General features: G+C 39.9%; 1 protein-coding gene across 6 annotated transcripts in view; it reads right to left on the reverse strand.

Moving 5' to 3' along the window:
* The window catches only part of WASF3 (WASP family member 3), a 70,785-nt gene that overhangs the window by 3,275 nt on the left and 39,719 nt on the right, over positions 1–27,791 (reverse strand). For 5 of the 6 annotated variants that reach the window (XM_072334573.1, XM_072334537.1, XM_072334545.1 and 2 more), the window contains 7 exons: positions 22,192–22,334; positions 17,072–17,206; positions 14,355–14,508; positions 12,658–12,775; positions 5,159–5,334; positions 2,352–2,615; positions 391–761 (listed from right to left, as the gene is read on the reverse strand). In XM_072334573.1, coding sequence (XP_072190674.1) covers positions 391–761; positions 2,352–2,615; positions 5,159–5,334; positions 12,658–12,775; positions 14,355–14,508; positions 17,072–17,206; positions 22,192–22,324 — 1,351 coding nt within the window. In that variant the 5' untranslated portion in view covers positions 22,325–22,334. Of the gene's footprint in view, positions 1–390; positions 762–2,351; positions 2,616–3,314; positions 3,482–5,158; positions 5,335–12,657; positions 12,776–14,354; positions 14,509–17,071; positions 17,207–22,191; positions 22,335–27,791 lie in introns of all 6 variants that reach the window. The other variant, XM_072334582.1, reaches the window with a different exon arrangement.

The raw sequence follows: 27,791 nt of genomic DNA on the forward strand, positions 1-27,791 counted from the left end.
ATAAGCCACCAGTTAAAAATCACTGGGCTGAAATTTGGTGTTGGATACCTCAGTTCTGATTAGAACAAAAAATTTGTATACTTCTAATGGAACATTCTACGTGAGATACATAAATATAGTTTTCATTTTATTATGTACACACACAGACTAGCATGCATTTAGCAAAGCTTCAAGATCTTGAATCTGTCACTACAAAGTAATGCTCCAAAGTCATGATAAGGTTAGATAGAGTACACCTGTGGTACCTGCGGCAAACCAGTCTTCTCAAAGAAATTCTGCCTAGCGGGGAACAGAAGCCATGAACTTGGATCACTGGATAATACAGTGCTGTCATTGAAGAAAAAGAGGGGGAAAAAAAAGGAATGGTTAAAATGGAAAGTGCCCACTTACCCATCCGAATGGCAGCCAGCAGGTCACTTCGCGCATCACTCACTGGCGGCTGGGCAAGTTCGTGGCGCTTTGCCTCAGCAGCTGGAGGAGCGTGCATGGGGGAGGAAGAAAGGGAGGAAGCTGCAGCAGGGGGGCCTGGCGGGGGTGGAGGGGGGCCAGGAGGAGGAGGAGCGGTGACAACAAGCCCACTGGGAGGAGGAGGATGAGCGGATACGTATACAGAGCCCGTCACCAGTCCAGAATGGGAAGGTGGCCCAGGAAGCTGAAGGGGACTAACAAATGCTGTTTGTGCTGATGGAATCACAGGGGGAGGAGGAGGAGGGGGAGGGCCTGCAGGATTGTAATAATCCATCATCTGAGCTGGAAGCATCCTATATAAAACAAAATAAAAACATTAAACACATCAGAATTTAAGGCTTACAGAACCATCACCCCTCATCCAACCTCAGCTTAAAACAAAGAATTGAAAGAAATGTAAATTGTGAGTTAAATAAGCAAACAATGATAAAACATGTAAATTGCCACATATTGAGAATACTCTGTTAAAGCAGAAGGGCACCTCCTTCCAGAAATACACACACACAAATGGGAGTTTATGTTATTACTCCTGCCTAGTTAACTACGCACCTCCATGCATTCCTAAACACCTGTACAGCACTGATGTAAATCCAAATGAATCAAGAAAACTGCAGACTACAAATATCACTTCCATAGAAGGTAGCGTTAGAACAAATACTAGGAGATAACAGATAAGGCATGGAGAATAATGGAAAGTAGGACTGGGCAGCTTCATCCAATGGTCTATCATGCATCTCATGTGCTTCTTTAGTCAAGTTTATCAACTTAAATATCATCCAATGACTGATAAATCTGATGCACACTTTAAAGAAGAACAGGGAAAAGCTACTTGGCTGAAATGTAATTAACGGAAATGTTAAAAAAGAAAAAAATGGGAAATTCATATATGTGTTATGGTGAAGATCTAGATACAGAAGACAGGAGTAAATGACATTCAGTGATACATGTCAATGAATGACAATTCTAATACACTGCCAAACGTCACCTATCTGCGAGCTAACTACAAGAATTTCTGCCATGGACTGGAAATAACAGAAAAGACAGGATGGAGCAATCAATCAGAGCAAAAATGAATAACCTACACCATGATAGCACCATTAATCGGGCAAACGCTATCCCAGGATGCACCAACCAAAGCTGAAAAGGTTTGTCTGGCTTAGCTTAAAATGACCAGAGAAGAGCAAATACAAATTAACTGAGGTTGTAATCGGAAGTTTTAGGCCACTAAAGCAAAAAGGTATTGGCAAAAGAAAAAAAATAGGCATAGACTCATTAGAAAGTAGGTGATCTCTTTCTATCAGAGAGCCAATACATGAGAAGGAACCTTTCTTCACAAGGTGTTGAGGCAAAATATTTACATAGGTAAATCACATATATAAATTCATAATCAAATAATGGAGATGTCTGTGGCAGCAGGGAACTCAATTCTGCGTCTGATGAGATCCCTTCTAGTTCAGTCACTGGCTCCTCTATAAATCATTTCAGTGATGCAATACAATGATGTCTACCACATTCACCAATACCTTTTCTGCACCTTTCCTGGGTTTGAACACATCATACGAATTATGTTCTACCTGTCCTAACTACCTTCTGCTATAGAGGAAAATTGTCCCCTTCTTGATATTATGTTAGGGACCTCTAGTATTTCAGATGCATTGACTTCATCACATTCTGTACAGAATTCATTATTTCTGCTTTCACTGCTTATTTCTTCACTCAAATTCAGCTCATACATAAGAATAACATCAAACTTGTTCTGCTCTCCGCAGTGAGATAATGAAGGCACTTGGGACCCTCTGTACCCGCGTTACGCTGATGGTTATGAGAAACATGTGACCCTCTAGCTTTGTCAAGAATTCACTGGAGTAAGTCAGGAGTTTTACCCATATTCTGCTGGTACCACAGGTACTGAGCCATGCTGGCCATCTGCAGGCTGGGGAGGAGGTGGAGGTGGCTGCTGAGGTCTGTTTAAAGTAGCGTGTCGCGCTGTGGTAGAAGGTGGTCTGTATTCGTGTTCATGGCTTTGCGATACACCCACGTACTGTGCACCATCTCCCGTTCCATAGGAAGGCATTGCTATCTGCTGATGGAGGGAATGATTCGGAGTGGCAGGATAAGAATAATCTGTAACATCAGATGCATGGGACCTGAAATTAAAGTAAATGGATGCAGAAGAACAGATGACGCAAGCTTAACAGTATTATCTAAACAGCTCACAAGAAAGCCTAAAAAGAATGCAATCGGGATTATTTTTCCTGCAGTGGGACTCCCCAACTATCATTCTCATCTAAGGCCATTAAGTAACAGAGAATTCCAAAAAGAAAAGGAATGGTCTTCAGTTTCTACTAATCTTTAGTAACAGCGAGGAATCACACTGTTAATGTCAATGATTTTGTCAGTCTACTGTTTGAAGTGATGTTACTTATCACTTTGGCTTTATGTTAACAACAGCAGCAGAAAAAGGAAAGCAATACTGCAAGCACTCCAATATGCAGAAGATTATGCTTTACCAAAGCAGAGAAAATGAATTTCTAAAGTTAGGAAATGCTTTTCCTTTGCACAAATAGTTTTGCTGCAAAGGCTTAGAGATGCTGGGAAATATAAATATTAGTTGAGCAGAGAGTTCATAAAGATACAAAGTCCAGGGTGCTCTTTCAAACAAGCCCAAGAGAGGGAGCAGAAGAATCCCTTCATCCCATTACTGCACAGAGCTGTATCGTATTAGTAATGAACAATGGTGCAGCCTGGCTTTTAGTGAACGCAGTAAACCGATGCACTTATCTGTAAGACTGGAAGCAAGGTAAGCAACAAAAAGCCAGGGCTTTGAGTAAAGCAAAATGACAAACCCTTTGGGCATTTTGTCCTCTTTCATGCTTCCTGCCTGCTCCATTTTCTTTGCGTCACTCATGAACTCAATGCCCATTTTCCTTCTCTCCCACTCTTCTTTTCTTGTTCTTACTTTTCTCACATTAACTTGCTGGTTTCTGTTTGGATTCAGCTTGTGTTTCTCTCTCTGAAGTATAATAAGTATAACAAATTAATTGTGAATTGCCGCAGTTTGGACACTTGGATATCAACCTTCAATGTGCAAGTTTTACAATTAGCAAGTTAAGTCAAATACAAACTCGTTAATTTAATCTTGTAATTAAAATAAATACAGAGATGAATACAAATAAGGTCCCAAATAAGTGAAACACACCGCTCATGCAGTAGCAGTCAGCTTAAGAACCTCTCTGAAGCCAGCACTTATATCTGAATGCATCATGCCTTTATAATTTAGTTTCCACAAGTGAAACAGCCCCCAGGATAAAGTGATCTTCCCTCCACCTCACTACTGCTCACTAAATTAAGTTTTAACGTACGTAAAATAGATTTCAGGGTTTAATCACAAATATTTGCTTCACTGAAATTGCATGTTCTTCACTTTGTAAGTACTTGAAGTTTTATAATAAGCACAAGATAAGTTGTCCCAAAAAAATCTATACCCATCTTTACAATTTCTGCTTACAGTGCCTTGCAGATTGCGACCATTACTGATATCTGCAAATAGCTAAATACATTTCAACACTGCTGGGAGATTAGAGACAATGTCTATGTCAGTAATGAGATTTGAGAAACCTGGAAGCAAGGTGTTAAGGCCAGAAAAAGGACTTGAAATGTGTGAAAGACAGAGCTCAAAGACAATAAAAAATCCCACATCTTGCACTTGCCAGATAAAAATCAATGTCATCTTATCAGAGAAACCTCTGGCAAGAATGGTCTTTGTGACACGTAGCAGACTGGCAACCAGGAGATAACATTTTAGAGTAAGAACCATAAAAAAACTGTGACTAAAAGATTTCAGACTCTCTAAACACACTATTGACGTAGCAAGAAGCAGGGTTTTTTTATGTGTCCTGTTACTTTTATAATTTTTATAATTTTTATTATTATTTTGTTATTACTGATCCTCACTAAGGTTGAAACATGAGGTACACTAAGTGCTGAGCAGTGTGGATGTATGGATGTTTATACCAGCTGGATGGCAAACTGAAGGTATCACAGTGCACACTACTGCAGTGCTGGTTGTTTCCCTATCCTGGCTACTCAACAAATGAGTTCCATTCATCCCCAGCACTACCGCTACCAATTAACCATGACGGAAACAAAATGGGAGAGAATCGTTTTTGTGAAACCAGCTTAGTGAACAAACTCAGACTTCTGTGCACAACAGGAGAAGGTGACTCCCACTGAGCTCAAAGGGAATCTCGCACAATGAAAATGAGCTCTGCTGTGTATCCTAAAGTAGAGATTTTTCTTCAGAGAGATCAAGCAATAATGTTACATCTGGTATTGCAGTTGGTTTTGTGGACAAACTAGACATGAAGAAAGAAGTACCACCGTGACCTGGTAGAATGTAATTGAGCTGCTTTTGCAACTACAACCACTTAAGATTGAATACAAAGCATAAAGCAAATGCTTATTTCATTCTAATGCAAAATTAATTATGATGACAAAATGATCATCTGACGCTAAGGAAGAAAAATATCATTAATTACAGAATTTATGTTATTATCTATAAGAAGAGCTTTAAAGCACACAGTACGTTTTGTCTATTCTAACTACCCCCAGCCTGTACAAACATCTAATTCTACTCAGTGTTTGGGAACATACAACTATGGCATAAAAAACAGCTTGGTTGTAAACAGACCTAGTATCTGGGGACAGTGATCCCTCGGAAGATGCTCCATGGTACACACTCTGAGACAACCTGTTGTCAGGTCTAAGCTCTTTGTCATATGCCATCATATTCCACTCCTGGCGTCTGTTCCTGGCTTTTCTAACCTTTTTCACCTCACGGGTGGTGCCATCTATACGCTTTTGCTCCTGATGTTCAAACAAAAGAAATAAAGCACGCAAAGAGAGAAAAAAAAGGGAAAGGAAAAAAGCAGGTTAAATTGCAGTTAGAGTGCATGAAAATAAGACCAGATTTACAGACGAAGCCAAGTCTTCATAAAATTTCTCTGCACTGAAAATGCTGAGAATTCCTCAAGCTATGAACCCCATTAGCAGAAAAATGCAACTTTGCCCTTCTTCTGTAGGATGCACATCCCAGTGCAATACAGACCTACTGTTTTTATTGTTTAACATGCCCTCCTTCATACATCTGGTAAGTTACCAGCGTTCCTCCTAGTTGCGCTTCATCCTTGCTTCTGATTATTCTGTATAAAAATGATCAAATGACACTAATTCTCTCTGCAATGTGTCAGTAATATTCAGGCCAGTGATATATTACAGCTTGATTACTTCAGTTGGTTTAGCTTTTGAAATCTTTCAGCATCACTTCAGGCCCAGTCAACATCAGTGATAGCTATCTATCAGATCTCCCAGCAGTGGGACTCCATGCTTTCCCAAATCTGGCACTTCTCCTTCTGCCACCTTTTGAATACAAAATCATACTGGTGCTTCGTTATGACAATAAGGAAGGTTGAACAATCCATACTGAAAGACATGCGTGCAACTCTTTTCCTCAATATTTACGAGGACATTGGATTATTATTATTTCTAATCAGATCAAGAATCCACATTTTACAATACTAACGCATAGACAGGGAACCTCTTTAACCTATTTATTTATAATTTGGTATTAATCTTTTGGCTGTAAGAAAAACTCTCACTAATGCAAGCATAATCAATAGTATTTAGACAGGAGCGACGTAAAATGCTGATGGGCAAGCATTTTATTCTTGAGGATCAACCTCCGAAGTACAGGGGATAGCTGGAAAGTCAGAGTCCCACCAAAAAGGAAAAGAAAGGTTATCTCACAGATGAGCAGAAATTCCCAAAGCTGTCAAATAGCACCAACTAAATAATTCTGAAACAATTTACTTGGCATCATGCAACTAAAAAATAACAAATATTTGCTTGCCATTGTTTCGGATCACTGTTTTGCTCATGCATGTTGGTATCACAGTGCTGCTGAGCCACATTTGCCAGCATTAACAACGACAGAAAAACCTTTATCAAATGTTCTTGACAGCACTTGCTCATTCCTGGCCCCTGCAGTGCGTAACTTTTTTCCTTTGATTCATGTTAAGCAAAGATTACCACTTCGGTTCTTTTTTTTTTTTTCCCTGCCTATGACTTCTTTTTAGTTTTTTCCCCCCAAACTTTTTAGCACCACTCCCTTGTATATTCAGGTTATGCAACACTTTACCTTCTCTTTTAATGCCATTTCCTTACGTCAACATTTTCTAATGTGGGAATTGGAGGCGACAGGTTCAATCGTGCTTTATTTTAAAGATACAAAGTTCTGCTGTTCCCCACACTCGCTAAATGCTTCACATCTGTCTTTTTCATTTGATTGCTGAAAAATTTCATTTGGTTTAATTTTCATCTTTCATCCTGATTCATTTCCTTAACTTTCGTTATCGACTCATCATGTATTTGAGAAGTACAAGCGGGCTTCCAGGTTAACTGAAAATCTGCTTTCGTGTTTTCTCCTCACAGAAACATAATCCCATCCTATGAGGGTCACTACCATCCATTTCCTTTAAGTTTCTAAAGTAAATGTCAGCCCCTTGAACTACGCACAACACTCCTTGGAAGATAATCATTCCAATACAGTTCCTGCATGAATAAGGGTGCTTACATGACTGCTTACTCATCATCACCCATTTAATAGCTTTTTAAATTTTTTTTTAATTTTAGGAGGTCACCATGTTTTAATGAAAAACAGCAAACAGGTGTGTGTGTTAATAAACAACAACATACACCCAAGCCTTGGTTTGATTTTATTGGATTGGACTTGGATAGGTTGTTCCAGACCACCATCTGTAAGTGTGCTAAAGCAATAAATACTCAAGCTGTACTAAGCACTACTTGTACTGATTTCTCGATTATCATCTAAAGGCATCTCTAAAACACTTAATTTTTTCAATAACAGTGGGGCAGACAAATAGCAGCAGCAGACAAAACCTCATATAACTCTGGTAGAGCAGCTCTACGCTGTCCCAGGAGCAGAGGATGATTTTATTAGTTCTTACACGCTGTGGAAATACTTTCACGTCCTGAAAAAATGAACGATAGTTCTGGGACTAATGCATGAAACAGTTTGAGGGGACATGAAGGCTTCAAAAATAACTACAGTTAAAAACATTTTTTTAATGAAAATTAAGCATTATTAAGAAGAGTTGCTTCCTCTTAGTTATGTGTAATTGAAGCTGTGATAGACAAAGGAATGCTGTAGGTTAAGCCAGCAAGCAGATACATCGTTCATCTATTGGCAGGAAGTGATTTTAGTCATACGGCAAAGTGTATTACAGCCTTCAGAGTTAAGTTAATTTCAAGTTTGATATTTGCATCAAGAGTTAGCAAACGATATTTCAAGCATCTATGTAAGGAATAACAGCCTGTAACTGAAAATACTGAAAAGAGAAAAACAAATAGTTGAGCCTAGCATATTTTCCTGACTTTATAAAACTTACAGGATCACATCTGTCACAAATCATCAATGATGATGAAATGCAAGCAGACAACCCTCTCCCCCCCTCAAATTTAGAGTTTTATAATTATCTGGATAACTGGTTGTATGGGAACGGCTGAGTCATGGACTGAACCACTGATCGATCACCTGAGGCAAGCACTGGGTCAGCCCTATGAGCAGAAGTGAAGGCAGTTCAGCTGTGTGACTGGAAGGAGTGGAACCTGGCTGCACCTCACTTAGATCCCATTTAAGGGCTGACTGACACTGGGGAAGGATCTCTTTATGGAGATTGCTCCTTTGTGGAGCCTAAATTGTGAGCCTAAATCTATGAATACGGGTGAGTATTCCTTCTCTGTTCCTTTGTTATCTCACTACAATACTCTTTTTCCAACTGCACTTTGTTGACACTAATTATTCCTAACGAAAATCTGGGGAACAATAAATAGTAAAGTAGAACAAACTTCCTCTGGCAAACCAAATGATTAATAACTGGTATACAGTCGCACCATTCAGATTACTGCTATATGAAAGCCAAACTGACTGTACTCTTATGCACTGATCTACTGAAAGCTCAAAAGTTTAAAAAGCAACCTTCAAACAAAAATACCAATCACAAGAAAACAAACAAAAAACACCAAACAAACAGGGAGTGTACTGTGGATTTTAAACTTGTAAAGGAGATGACAGCTATGAAGCTGTATGAATGGAGCTATGAAACTCCATATGAATGAAGCTGGAAGAGCAGATCAGAGGAAATCTGTGCTAAAATTCTCTGCAGTTAAGCTGAAAGAAGAACTGAGAAATTTGAAGGTGGGAAAACGAAACACCTCACTAAATTTCTGCTGCTCATACATTTAAGGCACATTACCAATGCAGTATTGGAAAACACACTCTCTGGTGCAGCATTCTTAATCTTCATTGACCACCTGAAATGTTGAGGCTAAAAACCAGCTACATTTGGTCAGTGTAGTAGGACTGCATAGTGTTACTAATATGCTAAGCAATAAATCTATTTCTTGCCTCACAGTCTCTCAACAGGTTTTATACTTTATGCTTCTGTAAAGTATAAATTGCTGGCAAAATTCTCAGTTAAGTGATCCCAAGTATAACTTCAACCATGAAATAGTTAGAAGATGCCCTGGATTCATCCTCAGCCATTTAGGGACAAACAAAGAAAAAGAAATGGTAATCTCAAGCAACCTGTGGAATAAAATCTCAACCCAACCATGTAGCCCGCCACAGATTCCAGAAGATACTATGCTGATTTGCACATCGACTTCTGGAATGCTAAAAAACCCTGACTTTTACTTGTCAAAGTCACATCTTTCTATGCAAATTTCCACCTGTTTTGCTTTCTTCTTAGCTGATCTCGTTGTACGTGCAATCAAATCAAATAGCACTCCAGGTAGAATTCATGTTTCTGAGATGCACGGCTATACTTCCACATGATTGGAACAGAGTGTATTTTGCATCTTGTTTGTAGACTGTAATATGGCAATTAAAATCTACAAAAAACATTCCATGGGTGGAAATAAGTGAGACACGCATTGCCTAAAATAGTCTGACAGCAAGTCATTGATATAAAAGCTTCTGTAAAAATCTTTGAAGGTATCAAAACATTTTCAAGTGGTATCATGTTATAAACTTGAAGAAGGCCTTTGTATTTTCCCTTTTTTAGTATCAAATCAGAACAGAAAATTTAACAGTTGATATTTTATCCCTTTCTCTAATGAAAAACCCTAAATTTGAAGGGGGAAAAGAGGGCTAGAAGGAAAAATTCTCAAAGGTTCTAATTAACCCTATGCATTATTTTTCCACAAAAAATACTGGAAAACAAAAGCTGCTATAATTGTTTCCCATCTCTCAGTCAATTCTATCATTTATCATAATGAGGACAGTGCTATTTTATACTGAGCTACCTTTCAAAACAAAACACTTTTGACTGGTACTATAACAGGAAGATCTGATTATTTGTTTCCAAAATTAGAATCATAAATTAAAGCAGCTGCTGAATTCAAGTAGTTAACTAAGTTTTCATGTTCTGTTTAAAAATGTTGTAGTCAGAAAGCTACATGATGGGATAGTTTTGGTCCTGCTCTGAAAGCTGGATGCTTACAAGTCCATGGGGCCGGATGGATTGCACCCTAGAGTGCTGAGGGAGTTGGTGGATGTGGTTGCCAAACCACTCTTCATCATTTTTTGGCTGTCCTGGCTAAGCAGGGATGTCCCAGCAGACTGGAGGCTGGCAAATGTGACGCCCATCTTCAAAAAGGGCCAGAAAGATGATTCTGGTAGCTACAGACCTATCAGTCTCACCTCGGTGTCCGGGAAGGAATGGATAATCTCAGGAACCATTATAGACAAATTGAAGATCAACCAGGGGATCAGACCCAGTCAGCATGGGTTTATGAATGGTAGATCCTGTCTGGCAAATCTGATTTCTTTCTATGACAAGGTGACCCACTTAGTTGATGAGGGTAAGCCTGTCAATGTGGTCTACCTGGACTTCAGTAAGGCCTTTGATACTGTCCCACATAACATTCTTGTGGAGAAGCCAGCTGCCCATGGTTTGGATGGCTGTATGCTCTGCTGGGTGAAGCACTGGCTGGATGGCCAGGCCCAGAGAGTTGTGGTCAATGGAGTTAAATTCATTTAGCGGCTGGTCACAAGTGGCGTTCCTCAGGGCTCAGTGCTGGGGCCGCTTCTATTTAACATCTTCATTGATGATCTAGATGAGGGGATTGAGTGTAAATTTGCAGATGACATCAAGCTGGGTGGGAGTGTTGATTTGCCAGAGGGAAGAAGGGCACTACAGATGGACCTGGATAGACTGGATCAATGGGCCAAGGTTAACAGCATGAGTTTCAATAGGGCCAAGTACTGGGTCCTGCATTTTGGTTACAACAACCCCAGGAAACCCTACAGGCTTGAGCAGAGGTGGCTGGAAATCTGCCTGACGGAAATGGACCTTGGTGTGCTGATGGACAAGCGGCTGAACATGAGCCAGCAGTGTGCCCAGGTGGCCAAGAAGGCCAATGGTATCCTGGTTTGTACCAGGAATAGTGTGGTAAGCAGGACTAGGGAAGTCATCCTGCCCCCATACTCGGCTTTGGTGAGGCCTTATCTCAAGTACTGTGTTCAGTTTTGGGCACCTCAGTACAAAAAGGACATGGACATACTGGAGCAGGCCCAGAGAAAGGCAACAAGGCTTGTGAAGGGCTTGGAGAGTATACCCTACGAGGAGAGACTGAAGGAGCTAGGGCTGTTTAGTCTGGGGAAAAGGAGGCTGAAGGGGGACCTGATTGCTCTCTTCCAGGATCTGAAAGGTACTTACAGTGAGAGCGTGGCTGGTCTCTTCTCACTAGTGACAAGTGACAGGACGAGGGGAAATAGCCTCAAGTTGCACCAGGGTTAGTTCAGGTTGGACATTAGGAAACACTTCTTTACAGAAACGGTAGTTAAACACTGGAATAGGCTCCTCCGGAAGGTGGTTGAGTCACCTCCCTGGATGTGTTTAAGAGCCATTTGGATGTGGTGCTCAGAGATATGATTTAGCAGAAGGTTGTTAGAGTTAGGGTACTATGGTTAGGCTGAGGTTGGGCTTGATGATCATTAAGGTCTTTTCCAAAGTGAGTAATTCTATGATTCTTTGTCCAGCCACAGGAACAAGGAATAAATCACAATAGCAAAACTCCCCTATAGTCATGTTCTATACACAGATTTCTAAGCAGCTATCACACACACTAGCATACATCCAGGTATATGATATAAAGCAACTACTTATACTTAAATTCCTATATAGATGTCAATATCTATGATGTTTGTATATATCTGTGTACTGAGAACTAAGAAATTTCCTTCTATTTCCTCTGAAGCCTGTGCACCTGCCACATCTTAATTCAAATCCTTTATCTCTCATTGAACTTATCTAGAAGAGCACCTGCTGTCAGATGGGCAGTCAATGCTTAACACTTAAAGGAAAAAGAAACTGTCCTCAGTAGTGTTATGGCCCTCACAGTAACAAAACTCTTCATTCAAAGCTAAAAACCATGAAAAGAAGAAATTTTGTTTGCTTCAAATACACATCTCGATCAAGCTACTGAAAGGAATCCAGGACTGAAGACACTTCTCTAAGAAAAAGCCATTTTGTTGTTGTTTTTGAACTTTGAGGAAGAAAGCAATATTGTGACTAAAACAGGCCTACTCTTGGTGCTAAAGCACATGACTAGGCCATATATTGTCATTTTACTATCTTGTTATGTGTAGAAAAGTGAAGGGTTACTACCAAGGAACTGGTAAAAACAGAGTATATACTTCTGAATAAGCCCATGTTTTGTTACAGGAGATGATGCAGCTGGATAAAGAACTAAGAAAATGACACCGCAATTTCTAATTCATTTTTCCCCCCTAAATCACAGGGTCTTTTTTTTCCTAAAGCACTACAGGACTATTTCACTGAGTATTAATAACCAGTTACTGGCAAACGATTAAAGAAAGCATGTTGGAAGACAACTACAGTTCTCCTAACATTCAATTTGCCAACTTAAAACAGGCATTATGAACTATAAAAACAGAAATGACTCAGAGTCTTCATGAGTGGTTACTCATGAAGTGGAAAAATCCTTCCATGCACACAAACAAAGTATGGCCCAGCAATTCTTACATCTAGAAGAGTGTACACAAATTTTTAATGTATTTATTTCTTATTATGTTTCTGCTTTTACCTTTTGTCTCCTCTTTTCTTTTCGTTTATCTTCAGTATCTTGCAACATTTTTTCTTTCCAAAGATCAAAAAAATAGGAAGGATCAGTATAGAACTTCAATCCATCTTTCTTATCATCTCTGTAAATACAGTAGAAGAGAAGCTAAGAAAATACAAAGCAGCATTTTTGAACTAACAAACCTTACCTTCAAAGGTCATCCAAATTAATTTTCTCTACATCATAAAATGACAGGAAGTCAAGTGCATGAAGTGCCACTCCTGGCAATGGCAACTTGCAGTTGGCTTGACTCATGCCAAGAATCTCAGGGAAATGGGGTGAAATCCACAGCCCTTCAGGAGGCCCACTCCTAGCTGACAGCTAGTGTGAAATTCCCTGGTCCTACAAGATGATCAATGCCAAAATAGGATGTGTAGGGGACAGAGGAGCCTGAGTTATGCATGGAACACAGCTGACTCAAAAGAACTGGAAAGGGAATATTTAGTCCAATCCAAACAAGGAAGCACAAGATCATTCTGAATGGCAGAAGAGCTAGAAAGGTGGCACCAACTGAGGGTTGAGTTCTGCCAAACTCTTCTAGGAAGATTTGAGACAAAGCTGATAGAGGCTTGGTAGTTTGAATTGGCAGCAGCACATGATCACTGAGATTGTTGGTTCAGGGTATAGAGAGCAGATCTTACACACTATCTGGTCCTACAGTGGTGAAATCCTTACTTTCTGTGTGCTAGATCTCCTCATCACTAAGATCTAACATACTAAAGGGAGTCGTGGGGCCATTCTTCCATCCCTTCAGCTTTGATCAGACTACAAACTGCAGTAGTATAAACCTTATCCAAAGCAAGTAAAAATAATTTAAAACCAGTGGCTGTAAAATACTCTAAAATAAAGTAAATTTCACTAATGCATTCCCAATACAAAAGGAAGAAAGCAATAAAGCTCACTGGCAGTACTATCCTGATACAAACTGGACCACAGCTTTGCAGTACACTTGATTGATTGAACACTCACTGGATGCCCATAAATATGGAACACAGATGTCTGTAGCAGTGAGTAAAACACTGTACACCAGCTATAAATTGAATAATTTTATCTTCCAAGTAAAAACTACAAAATAATAAATAAATAGAAACCAACCCAACAATGTAAATGTTTTATGTCGTTCCTAATAAAAAATATATATATTCAAATAAGCTACCACAGAGCTTCAGTTCCTGCTTTACGTAGATGTCACAAATCTTGTAATCCAGTATCTATCAAAAGTTAAAGGATGAAGTAAAAATGTGTTTGTCCCTTCACAGGTGAAGCTAATTCCATTAACAGGTGAGTTAACGTGTGTAAGCACACACATACATACATACATATTGGGAGAGGACAGGGAAAGCAAAAACAACAAAACCAAATTTCTAGATAAGTAAACCAAACAAAGAATTGTTCCCTGTATCATTAATTTTCTTTTTACATGATGAATGGCACTTGCCCTCTGATGCCATGCTGCCACGTAACACTGTTACGCTAAAATACAATGATTTTTGTGTCAGATATAATCTATGGTAACAGCTATGGTAACAGCTATTTTTGTTTTCATGAACAGAGAAGTCTTCAACAAAAACAAATCTCATTAACCAACGAAGGTTTCCCCATCCACTGTAGTCACTCTCTACATACAAACAGAAGAATGCAAGCACTCAGTGTTTCCATACCTGTAAGGTGAAAGAATATTCAGAGGAGGTGGTTTATCACTCTGATTATAAATATCAGCCACTGGGTTAGGAATGCTGTTCTTTGAAACTACCTGCTGATCTTGAATTGTTGAACTCTTGAATGCCTTTTTCATGTTGATGTCCTGTAGTGATACTGTTAAAAACAAAAGCACATTTAACATAAATCTGAAATTAAGTGAAAATTCATTTTATGTGAACTCTTTAAAAGTATCTGTAGAGAAAACACGTAAGGAAAACAGAAAGATTTGTCTGTACTTTCCAGGAGCAATCACAATATATATGTATACAGGCATGTAAGAACTGATGTAACAGATCAAATTTACATCCCACTTGGTCCAGAAGTTCACTTGAAATAACAGGAACATGAACCGTATGTCTTGGAAGTAGATGAAGTAATCCTGTCATATGTAGATGTGCAATGATTGCCCCTTTTTTGCAGGGTTCAGCCTGGATTTCATATAGCAGAAAGCTGGGCTTCAGCCATGGAACACAAAGTTTGATATTCCTCTGTCACAGCAAGGTTTATAATTACATCTGCTATCCATCAGCATTCAATCCCACTCTAATGATTCAATTACAACCTCTGGAATTCCTGTGAGAGCATTCAACGACTTCTACTATCTTTCAATTCCCTGTGTTCCCATACAACCAATAATGTCTTTCAATCTTAAGTCTTCATCATCTCACTACAGAGAGAAATAGGTTTGTGCATTCCAATAACATACTTTTATTGCATCTTTGCTGGTACACAGCCCTGTCAGTCTAGCTATGCTTTCTTTTGTGCTTAATATATATTTCTCTGAGATGGAGTGTCCTTTGCTGAAAAGCTCCAGATAATGCCAATCACAATTTAAACGTGACAGTAAGCTACCTTATCTTCTATTCTTAGGCAACCTGACGTTGGGTGGGGAGAGTGCTGTGTTTGACTGTCAGACAGAGAACTGAAGTCTTCACTGGCTTATTTACAATGATATTATTTCTAAAATTTATTGTATATAACAAAATGCATATTCATCTGCATGCAGCTTATTACCATGAAGGTGACAGCAAAAGCATAAACTGAAGACAATTTAAAATAAGATCTGATTATAATCTCAGTCCATTCACTTTTCAACCTCTTTCAACACTCCTTTCAATAACTCTCAGAACTCTGGAAACTAACAAGAAGGTATCCTGCAATACAAATGAGACCTTAGAAAAAGGAAGCAAAACCACACACATACACACACACAAAAACAGCATTTCCAAAAATAATGTACTTGAAAGTCATGCAGTCTGGCATAACCCATCTCAATGTGGAATGAATTCACTCTACAAATATTTTGCTCATATATTTTGCTCATCTAGTTTGCTCATATTACCACCACGACATGCCTCAAAATCTAAGCTGACTAATGGCTCAATAAGAGCAGAGCTTACATTCCCATGTAGCTCATAACCTCACTTCCAGTTAATGTTTTTCAAAACATAAACAATATGCATCATGCAATAATTTCCAGCCAGCTAGCAATGGAAAGCTAAATATTATAGTATTCAATATTAATGGCACCATTTAACATTAGCATTAACAGTAACATTAAATAGAACATATAAGCTTTATAATGAGTAATATTAAATGTATTTAAAGCAGCATCCATTAATAAGTGTATAATAAATGTAAAAGGATTAATAAATGTTAAAGGATTTCACATTTTATTATGTCAGAAATTTTAATTTTCGGGAAAACAGAAGAAGTGATTCAAGCAAGACATACACGCAGTGGCTGGCTCAGACAGGTAACCGAACATGAAAGCAAACACACATATTAGAGCTTTCAGGCCCAGATACAAGCATGTTCTGCTCACTTTGATGAAGGAAGTACTTTCAAACAATGTAATGAGATGACTCAAATTCTTCATCTTCACTGTTTATGTATGATGTTACTGTGTATATATGTTTTAATATTTCATAACTTTTGGAACACGTTGCCCAGAGAGATGGTAGCTGCCCCATTCCTTGCAGACATTTCAGACAAGGTTGAACCAGGCTCTGAACTGTCTGATTGAGCTGCACTGCCCCTGTTCCCTGGCGGGGAGTTGGACTAGATGACCTTTAAAGGTCCCTTCCAACTCTGAAGATTCCATGATCCTGTGATTTATGATGTTAATAACCAAATGTTTCAGCAAGTGAGGACACAGCAGCAGAACTGCTGTTTTAAATGACTATGACCTCCTAGAGAGCTAGGCAAAGCAGACATGCTTAAGAAGTGCTTTAAGATCTTTGGTAACTGTAGCCAGTGATCCTGAACCCACTCCAGTAAAACAGTTTGTTACCACTCCATCCTGAAACGAACAGATCTACAGCCCTGAACTTTTCCAAATGCACTCATTTATTTCCAGTGAGGCTTAGACTTACTCACAATTTTTTTTTTATTCATGGACTAAAGTTCTCCTCATGACAAATGCAGCTTAATAGTTCCATTACTTTAGGCGTTTCATCAAGTAATACTAAGTCAAAAATGAAGACAGTTATATGACCTAAGACATTTTTTTTTCCCCTTGCTCTTCTAACAAGTTTTCTTAGTAGTGCAAACCGGGAAAAGTCAAGATGAAATATTGGTTCAAGATTACTTTGAAAAGAGAGAGACTGTTGTGTAATTAAATACAGTGGCCTTGTCAACATCACTCCTGGCTCAACGCCTTCATGCAATTACCTACCTTCTTCTACCGTTGAATCCAGCTGGGTGACTTTGACAGCAAGGCGATCGATTCTGTCTTGAAGGGAATTTGCTCTGATGTAGAAGCTGTTAGCCTCATTAAACAATTCACCAAATATGTCTTCAGCATGTTTACCTGTATAGGAAAAGAGGCAAGGAAATCTCTTTGCTAGAGAGGTACAAAATACAAGACAAATGGCTTCAATATCGTGTAGTTATAATACAACACTATCTGCAAGATTGTAACAGCATAGTTTTTCATTTAGCAAAGTTTTGGGCAATAGATTTGGACAAAGTCTCCAAACATGCTAAATGTTGTGTGAAGTCTATTCTGGACATCCAGCTTGGCCATCTGCTTAAAATAACAGAAAAAAAAAACCCAACCAACAAATCCCACGTACACACACAAAAAAATGCACGCAGACTGCCAAGTGTCATAAGGCTGCTCATTAAAACCTGCCTCCACAACGAAAAAGATGACTTAAAATTATTGCTCTAAAAGCTGCTGAAGTACATCTGGAATACTAGGATCTAGTAACCTATAATCATTAACAATTATTTAATTAGAGACACAAGCATAAGCCAATGTTAAAACAAAGGCAAAGTGAAGCAAACTGAAGCAGGTTTCTCAAACAATATGGTTTGCTCAGCTTTACACTTACCCTCCATGTTACTCTGTCACTGAAGCCTTCTGTGAGACTGAGATGACAGTGCCCACATTGAGCATGGCTTGTCTGAACTGGACAGAGTACAAAAGGGGAATCTACAGTCTTTTCAGCCTCCCTTTCAGCTGTCATGTGTTCTTAACCACTATAACAGCATAGATCATATAGCAGTCTAGATCTGTAGCCATAAATCCCATCTTAATTAAATGTGCTACAGTGGATACAAGTGCCACATGACAAAACCGACCTTGTGTTTGCCCATCCCCTCCCTAGACCTTTCTTCTCCCAAAGTGCCAGACACCCTCATCCATTTCATTCACCTCCTGCCCCAGCCATTCTCTCAGCTCCATTTTTAATATTCCCTCTGCACAAGAAATTCCTCTACAAATTTCAGATTCCACCTGCCCACTAAACTGACAGTACTGCACCTACTTACGTCTCAGTCCCCTCTTCTACTCTACAAAGACACTGTTGCCATTAGGTTATAATTCCCCCAACTATTTCTGTATCCAGTATCTCAAGACTTCTATGCTCTGTTAGTCCCTCACATAGCAGAAGTGCTCCAGTCACTTCTGTGTCTTCATGACCTTATGTTGGGCTCTCTCCAGTATGTTCATGGCTCTCTTGTACTGGGAGTATTCAGAACTGGACCCAGAACACCAGGTACAGCCTCACCAGGGCTGAGAAGAGGGGAAGGATCACCTCCCTCAAGCTGCTGGACATGCTTTGCCTAATGCAGCTAAAACACCATCGGCCCTCTTAGCAGTTTGTAGGTTCATGGCTCCTCCTTCTTGCCTCGTTGAAAACAGGCCAGATACTTGCTTTCCTCCAGATGCACACACCTCCTAGTTGCCACAACTCCAAACATTACAGAGAATGGCTTTGTGATCAAGTCATCCAGCTCCCTCAGAACCTATGAGTGCACTGTATCAGAGCCCATAGACTGCTGAAAGTCCAGTTTGCTCAAGAATTCTGTGGCCCAATCCTCCTACAGCAAAAGTTATACTCTCCTTGCTCCAGCCTTTCCTCCTGGTCTCTGAGACCTGGTCTCTGTCCTGAAGGCCAGACTTGCAGCTAAAGACAGAAGCAAATAAGGAATTCAGTACCTCAGCCACTCCACTGCCCTATGTAACACCAGGTCTCCCATTTCATTCAGGAAGGGGCCCACATTTTCCCTATGTGTTGTTACCCTTTGTATCCTGGCCAGATTCAGTTCCACTTGGGCTTTTTTCATCCCTTCAACTAAACAAAGCAAGTCTTACATTCTTCATCCACCAGCATTCTGAGATCAAAACATCAATACATTTCAGTGTATGCTAGTTTACATTAATATGTTGAGATCAAAGACATCATCGCTAGAAAGGTCACACAGATGCATGCTTGTCTGTTATCTTGTCAGTAGACAAAGTAAGTCAAAGTTTGGTTGTGAATATACTTTTAATAGTGACTAATTAAAAACAAAACAAACAAACAAACAAACAAACCCACTTGCCACTCTAAAGCAAGTGAAAATTTGATCAGTACCCAAACATGGTCTAGAAATAAAATTTCAGCCTCACAGGCAGTATATGAATCAATAGAGAAGTCAAAGATAAAGAAACAGGAAATATTTAAAGACTCAAAGAAAGGAAAGTCAAGTAGTCATAATGCCAACTTAGCAAGTATGTTAATGTACAGGATAAGATCTAATTAGGAAGTGTTCGATACAGAAGTATATTTATGGCTTTAATACTTAAGTCTTCAAAAGTAATCAGGTGCCATTATTTTTTACACGTAACCTTAAGTCAGTAACAAAACCACAATGCAACAGATCCTGCTGCAGAGACCAGTTTTTTTAATTGGCAAGAGCCCTGCTGCCATCAGTCCAAACTCCAGTGCCAAAAGTTACAGAGCGGATGGTGTTTCTTCAAGGTCTTCCCTTTGTGTTTTACCCTATGAAGCAAGCATCGTACTCTTAAAGACAGGCTGCAAATCCTCACAAGTACTCCTACACGGTAGATTCTCTTCCTCCAAATGGAGGTGAATCCCCTAGTCAAGCTTTTGCCTTATGTAAGGAGCGCAGTTTCACATAAAACTCTGCTTATTCTGCCTGTGCTCCAAGCCAGCTGGCTGCAAACAAACCCAAATCTGAAGTCATAATAGAAAAAAAAGTTCCATTGAGATCACATTCCCTTTGGATAAGAGCTTGTTCATGTCTCCTGAAAAGAGCAGAAGCAAGCCAAATTTGTAAGCAACAGCTCAGATCTGCCAGTTTGTAGAATCTATAGCGAGCTTACAGTGAAACATTAAAACACAGTATGACTGCAAGATGGACTTGCACTTGCTCTCTCCATGCTTCATGATCTGGGAATACCCAAAAGCTCTGATACTGTCAGCAAGACACACTACATTAGCTCCAGCACAATATTTTTCTACGATCATTTCCTTGCTCCCAGTTGGCTTGAAACAGGCAAAAAAAGCCCACAAACCCAGTGTTGCCTGAAAAAAAATGCTCTGCAAACATGATGGATTTTCCTGTTAGACTGTGGATAAACCTGGTTGTAAGACCTCACTCATTAAAAATCACATTCATCTGTTCAAACAAGTGACGCATCACTTATTCACATAGATCTTTAACTGGACCCTAATAAAGTACCTCAGGGCTATCTGGAGGGACTTCTGATGACTTGAGAAACCTGCTAAGCAGCGGACAAATAGTTTCTCAGCTAGTTCCTCAGCAGCAGTCCCAAGAGGATGTGAATACACACGACAACAGATGAATTAGCCCCAATACTGTACCTGGAGAAGTGAAAGCTAGACATTCTGAGCAAGATTCAACAAGGCAGAGATGCTAAGGAACTATTACCCACATTCTGGCAATCACTGTATAACTCCAAAATGAGGTCAGATACCCCTGAATGTCATCAGGAAACATCAACTGTTCTTCTCCACTTTCTGAAACTCCAAACAGAGCAACGGCCAAACGAAACAGCAATTGAAGGTAATGATAGTAAACGCAAATACACATTAACTGTAAATACCTTTAAGCTGTACATTAGCAGCTACTGCTTAAAAACAACCAAATATTTGACAACCACTTAGATACTCCCCTGAAAATGTCAACTCAAAAGTCCATCAGCAGTCAAAAAACAGCATTCCTTAAACTTTCAGGGAGTTAACGGCAGAAAGTCACTGTGACACTGTTTGGATTACAACGCAACTTCACATTTAAAAAACTCCTCTAACTTCAATCTCCCAGACAGAAATAAACTAAATTACAAGACGATCTCACTCCAAAAGAAATGTTAACAGTACAGGACACTCCAACTCACAACATATCACCTGGAGGATAATAATGACTTAAAAATCACAGCTAATAACAGAAAAACATGGAAGGTAACCACTTTCTATTATGTTTCAGAAGTATCAAAAGGAAGAAAGGGAACAATTTCTATCGTGGGACATTTTGCCACAGGTCATTGTGCATGAAAAATGCACAATTCTATTTGAGCACATCTGAACAATTCCAGAGATGATAGATAGGTTTACAAAAGCTTGCTACATAGGATGATTCAGATAAACCTCCAGCTCAGAAAATCCTTAAATCACTGACCACTGGAAAGGAGAACACAACGTGTATCTGGTACTCTCTCCCTAAGCAGAGGCTATTTAGTATCATCACAAACTGAACATCCATCTAGTGGGATCCACAGTCAAACCACACAGGCTTTAACAAACCATTTACATCTGCAAAGTGAAAAAAAACCTGATGAACGGATTGTTTCTTTCCTAGGACCAGAATTATCAGCACAAACAACAGCTGCTGGCTGTTAGATGCTTTCTGAAGAAGGCAGATTTCTCATTATTAAGAAGCCTTATTCTTCTTGCAAGTACTCCACTCCAGACATGCTGCTAGAACTGCTAGCTGTGGTGTCAGCTGAGAGGTGCAGTGTGGAGGCTGTTCACTGCAGAGCAGCCTGTAGATTTGTTTATGGCAAATTCCATTCCTTCAGAATGTTAAATGTCATTCATATTATTTGATAAAACACATTAAAAAACAACAACAAAGGGCCTAAGAAATAATAATACCTTAAATAAACTGAAATTTCAGTCAGATCTGTTATTTAATGCCAGGAGGCGCAAGTTTGCTGTCTTCATCTTGGACAGTTGCAAGCCAAGAACTACTCAAGTGCTAGTTCCATACCTTGCACCAATTTCTCACATCTAAGAAAAAGCTCCTACTTGACTGTCATGGCTGTTTCTTCCTCACAGTTAAACATCTCAGAGAGGCTCTGCCTATATAAAAATTTAAAATACAGAAGAGCATAAAAGCAATGAAGTAGCATAATACCATTGTATTACATAGGTGGCAATGTCCTGAATCAGTTTTGCTATTACAAAAAGCTATTTTAGAGCCTTCCATTTGTTCAGTTTTTCATCAGGAAGCTGAAACGTAAAAGAAGCTGCAGATACTTACTCAAGCTGCTTAGCTGGCGTATGATAGCAGCAAGGGTACTATTTGTTACACATTCCAGCTCACTAGTAATTCCCTCTGGTAGAGCTCCTCGGCAGAGATGCCTCGGTTCAATGTTTCTTTTCACCAAAGGCATGGTTTACAACCTGGAATTTACAGAAAAACAGAGATTGTGTTTACAACAGTGGAAATAAGAGCTATGAATTTATTCAGCACACATTCAGCTTCTTCTGAAAAACATACTTCACCTTCCTTCTTTTAAAGCACTTGCTTCAGTCTTCCCCTTGTAAGATGCTGTACCACTTCTATAAAGGCAAAGGAGTCATGTGCTCAAGTCAGAATGTGACAAGAACACAAGAGCACGCAGCCGACATAGACAACATGCACCAATTCCAAGGCAAGAAGTATGCTATTTACTGCTATGCAGACCAGTGCTACAGTGTGTGCCAGTGCTTCGTGGAATCATTGGGCTTCAGCAGGCATTTGCATTTTAAAAACTGGCAGTTCCCCCTGGACTCACAGGAATGAATGCTGTCTGCAGCGAGCAGGTCACTGCCTTGGCACAGAGCATTCGCCCAGCAGGACACAGACTGGTCATCCACGCACTGCAGCCCCATAACTGCGTCAGATGCTGACCAACCCTCATCACAACAGGTTTTCTATCAAAATGATGAACTCATCTGACAGATAAGGGCACAACACCTGAACAGAAACAGGCTGGGTGAGAATAGAAGTTCTATGTAATGAGAAATATTGTTTTCCATTAGTATTGTTGGATGACATTCTGAATGAGGCAATAAAATGTATTTGCCACAGTTTGGACACATGCTAGATAAGAGAAGACATTTTTTCTGAGAGAACAAAGGCTATTAGAGTTGTTCATCTAGGGGACAAAAAACAAACATACATAGACATGGTATAAACTAGGGAAAACTAGTGGAACTGAATACTTCATTAGGCTTAGCCAGCGTGGAGGGAAGTATGATGCTGGAAACAGAAAAACAGATAAGAAGCATTTAAGGAATCAGCTGACCAATTAGTGAATGCAGAATGCTAAATACTTTAATGAGCACTTTTTTAGCCTAAGTTCTACAGAACCATTCCCAGATGAAAAACATGCAGAGTTGGACTTTCAGAGGTAAGATGTTTTCTTTAATTGTATTTTCTATTGCTGTTTCCAGCCTTCCAGAACAAGGACTGCTTGTTACAAGGAACTGAACTTCTCTCTGTGCCTGAAAGAAACAGCAGCAAGTTTATTCCATTCTGATTAATTTATGCATTAAGCGTAATTATGTAGGCTAAGATGCTGTATTTTCCAAAGAAACTGAAACCACTCATTATAAAAATACCTCAAGGAATTAAATAAAGGTTCCTTGAAAGTTGCCTTTGAGAAACAGCAACAATCAAGTTGAGAGCTCATGGGTTAAAATTAGGGCAATCCGGGACATCTGATGGTTGGGGCTTACCACAGGATTTCTGATCAATGACAGACTGCTGACAAGGTCTTCTTACTTCAGCTAAAAGGAGCACCATGCTCCCAGGCTCTCATCCTGACAGGGGATTACAAACACCTGGGTTTCTGCCAGGAAAACAACATGGCAGGCTAAAGCAAATCCAGGAGATTCCTGGAGTCCATTCAGTATAACTTCCAGATCTAATTATTTGACAGACCAACTGAAACCATCTACTTGGATTTGTGCAAAGCCTTTGACATGGTCTCGCACCACATCCTTATCTCTGAATTGGAGAAATATAAATTTGAAGGCCTGAATATCCTACAGATAAATAATTGGTAGGATGGTTATAGTCAACTGCTCTAGCTCCAGGTAAAGACCAGTCAAGAGTGGTATCACCAGGGATCCACCTCAGGACTGGTGTTCTTCAACACCTTTATTAATGACTTGGACAGCAGGATTGAGTGCATCCTCAGCAAGTTTGCTGAGGGCACTGAGCTGACTGGTGCAGCTGGCAAAATAAAATGAAGGGATGCCATCCAAAGGGACCTGAACAGGCCTGAAAAGTGAGCCCATGTGAATTTAAAAAGGTTTCACAAGACCAAGGGCAAAGATGCTGCATTCAGCTCAGGGCAACCCATAACATGTGTAAAGAAAAGAAGAACTTACTGAGAGCAGCCCTGCAAAAGAGGACCTGGGGCTCCTGACGGATGAAAACTAGACATGAGACAGCAGTGTGCTCCTACAGCCCAGGAAGGCCAACAGTATCCTGGGCTACATCAAAAGAGGGACAGCAGGGTAAGGGTGGGGATTATCCCACTCAGCTCTGCCATCATGAGGCGGAAGTTATCTGGAGTTCTGTACCCTGGGGCTCTAAGCATAAGAAAGATGCGTAACTGTGGGAGATGGTTCAGAGGAGGGCCACAAAATTGATTAGAGGGGTGAGAGCGACTCTCTTATGAAGAAAGGTTGAGGAAGCTGGGCTTGTTTAGCTAGGAGAAGAGAAGACTCTGAGGAGGCTACACTGTGACCTCCCAGTACTGGAAGGGAGCTTTTAAACAGTAGGTAGAGTGACTTCTTACACAGTCTGATAGCAGTAAGACAAGGGGAATAGCTTTAAATTTAAAAAGGGAAGATTTAGGTTAGATGGTAGGAAAAAAATCTTTACTCTGAGTTCTGTGGCGCTGGCTCAGGTTGCCCAGAAGAGCTGTGGTTGCCCCTTGGAGGTGTTCAAGGCTGGGTTGGATGGGACTTTGGACATCCTGATCTAGTGGTTGACAACTCGGTCCACAGGAGTGGGGTTGGAACTACATGGACTTTAAGGTCCTTTCCAGCCTAAGCCATTGTATGATTCTATGGTATCAGTCCATGATTCCCACATCTGTGTTGTGCAGTGAATGCTGTTACTGCAATGGTGTTCCACTGAGCATCATGTTCCTCTGTTATCTCAGGTTATTCTTCAGCCCCAGTTTATTTCTAACAGAGAAACACATCCTGATTATCTGGCACTACATTAAACATGTTGAATCAGATACATGACAGACCACATTTGGATTTTATAACAGTTTTAATACAGCTTCTTTTCCCATTCACAACCCAGACAAACAGAAAACAAAACAAAGAGTTGTTATTAATTTCAAGACTTACACCAGTTCAGAATGTTGGGACCTATCACAGAAGACTGTTTGACTTTAGCTAAGTAGATATCACAGTCAGAGACTTGCACCTAGGATGAATGGGACCAAGCCTCAGCTGGGCATCACACAGCTGATCCAGAAGCCTGTCTGCACAGTGCTCACACCATTAGTCACACTGAACACAGATTCACTCCTCTGCTTCAAGCAAAATAGGGATCAGCTTCCATGTTGAGCCACGGCATCAGCCCACCCTCTGCATCTGGCACCAGAGATGAAGGGCTCAGAAAGCAGTTCTGAGGCTGCACCAGGAAGTATATGAGACACAAACGCTAGACATGAAGAAAAGGAACAGAAGTCAACAGGTGAGAAAGGAAACATAAGGTTGGATGTCACTTAACATCTCCCTAAATCCATCTGTTTGATGCTGATCAGAAATAACATCTCACAGGGCCAAACTGACCCGAGCACAGATACCACTCAAACCCTACAGACAACAGCAAGTGCAGTTAACTTTATTTCCATGCATATTTGAGAAGAACAGCACAGCAGAAACTTGAATTAGCCTAGATCAGTCCATTAAAAATTAGCATTAGATACATTCCCTCTGTTTTCTCACTTCCTTTTTCTCCCTTTTTTTTCCCCCTTGCTCATAATAATGTGCTTAACTGCCTTGTGTTTTAAAATTAGAAGGCACTTAGCAACAGCTGCTGCCTTAGAAGTAAGCAGGTAAAGATCTACCTACAGACAGAGATAACTAAGGAATTGGTGCTTCTCTTATTAGGCTTTTCCTGCTCTTGCAAAGCATCCCCTCCCCCCAGGTCACTTCTGACCACCTTCCTGCACCCAGCAGCTGTTGAACTGCATGCAGGGAGCTTGACATTGCCTTGGCAAGTCAGATTTAAAAATCAAGCAGAAAGCAGATGTACAGTAACAAAGATGAAAGAAGACAAACACAATGTACAATCTTTCTAAACAACAGCAGAGCGTGGCTATTATAAACAGCAAGCTGAGTTTTCAAGCATTTGACCAACTGGCAAAAACACAAACCAACAGCTGCTCCTAGAATCTGCTTTGACCTTTCCACACCCCCCAAAAGGCACTGTCATTTACACTAAAAACATACCAGCAGCATCAAAAACATGAAACAAAAATGGAGCTGGATTTTGTGATTCTTACAGTACTCAAGTTCATTGTATGTTGACTAATAGTACAAAGCAAATGCCAGTTCATTATATAATCCCTTTCCTTGTGAATGTTTTCTTATTTTATTTTCTCAAAGACATTGTTCAATTCTTTTTTTTTTTTATTAATTCTTAAAAGGAGCGTTTTTTTCTTATGCCCGCGAGTAGAATATAACAAAGCTGAATGTATTTGCCTCAAAAAAGAGCTTTCCATACATTCACCCTAATTCTCTCTGAATATATAACTTCTAGGTTTTAGAACTGACAAATTTCATAACCCCCTTAAAAAAAAAAAAACCAACAAAGAGGAACCACCACAATTCTCTTTCCATAGAGAAGAAAGGGATGGACTGAATAAGCAGCTTGTTGAAAGCAATGGAGTTTGATATTACATGAATGTATTCGGTGTCCACATTCCTCAGGAAAGGTCCACAGAAGCCGAGAGGACAACTTATTTGTTGCATCTATCAACAGACAGGTACAAGCAAAATAAGACGAGATGAAACACCTCATCCATCAGCTCTGCTACGCAGCCACCTAAATTTAAGCACCTAAACCCTAGAACTGAATATCACCTCACCAGAAACACAGAAGTGCTGTAGACTTCTATGCCTCTAGACACGCAGTCTAAATTCACTGCCTCGTAGTAAGCAAGCTGCCTCTGTGCCTGGGGTACTTCAGCTTTTCAAATGCCTACAAACAGTTATATGTTGCCATATCCAGTGTCCTACCACTCAACTCAACATCCTAAATTTTCATTGAAGTTGCACTCAGTTGGAGTAACATTAACCATTCTCCTGTTCAGGTTTGTAATTAAAGCCACCTGGTGTGTGCTAAACAGGAAGAGAAAGGAAAAAGCAGGAAGACGAATGAACCCAAAGCTCTAGATCTGCAGATCTTCTCAGGATTTCCCACCCCCAGCCACTACCAGCACAGATCTCCCTGTACTCTAAAGGCCCTCATCCTTCACCGAAGATGCAAAGAAGGAGCTACATGGATAATATACTCCAGTTCTCTTATCTCAAGGGAAAGAAAGGAATATACATCCCTTTACATACATTCCATTGTGTTTTCCTTCATCCAAAAAAAGATGACAACAACTGGGAAATCAAGCTTTAAGGTCACGATCTGGATGCCATTAATCTATCCTTTCTAATAAGAAACAAAACAATGTGGGTTTTGGTTGTGTGTTTTTTTTATTATTATTATTATTATTGTTATTTAAACTAAGTTCATTCCAACCAAGCTTTTAGTCAGCATTTTGTATGCTGCAAAAGTACGTACAAGACATGGCCATCCATTACCATGTGCCATTGTTTAAATGGCCCAGA

This window comes from Excalfactoria chinensis, chromosome 1 (genome assembly GCF_039878825.1).
Source record: "Excalfactoria chinensis isolate bCotChi1 chromosome 1, bCotChi1.hap2, whole genome shotgun sequence".
Classification (NCBI taxonomy): domain Eukaryota; kingdom Metazoa; phylum Chordata; class Aves; order Galliformes; family Phasianidae; genus Excalfactoria; species Excalfactoria chinensis.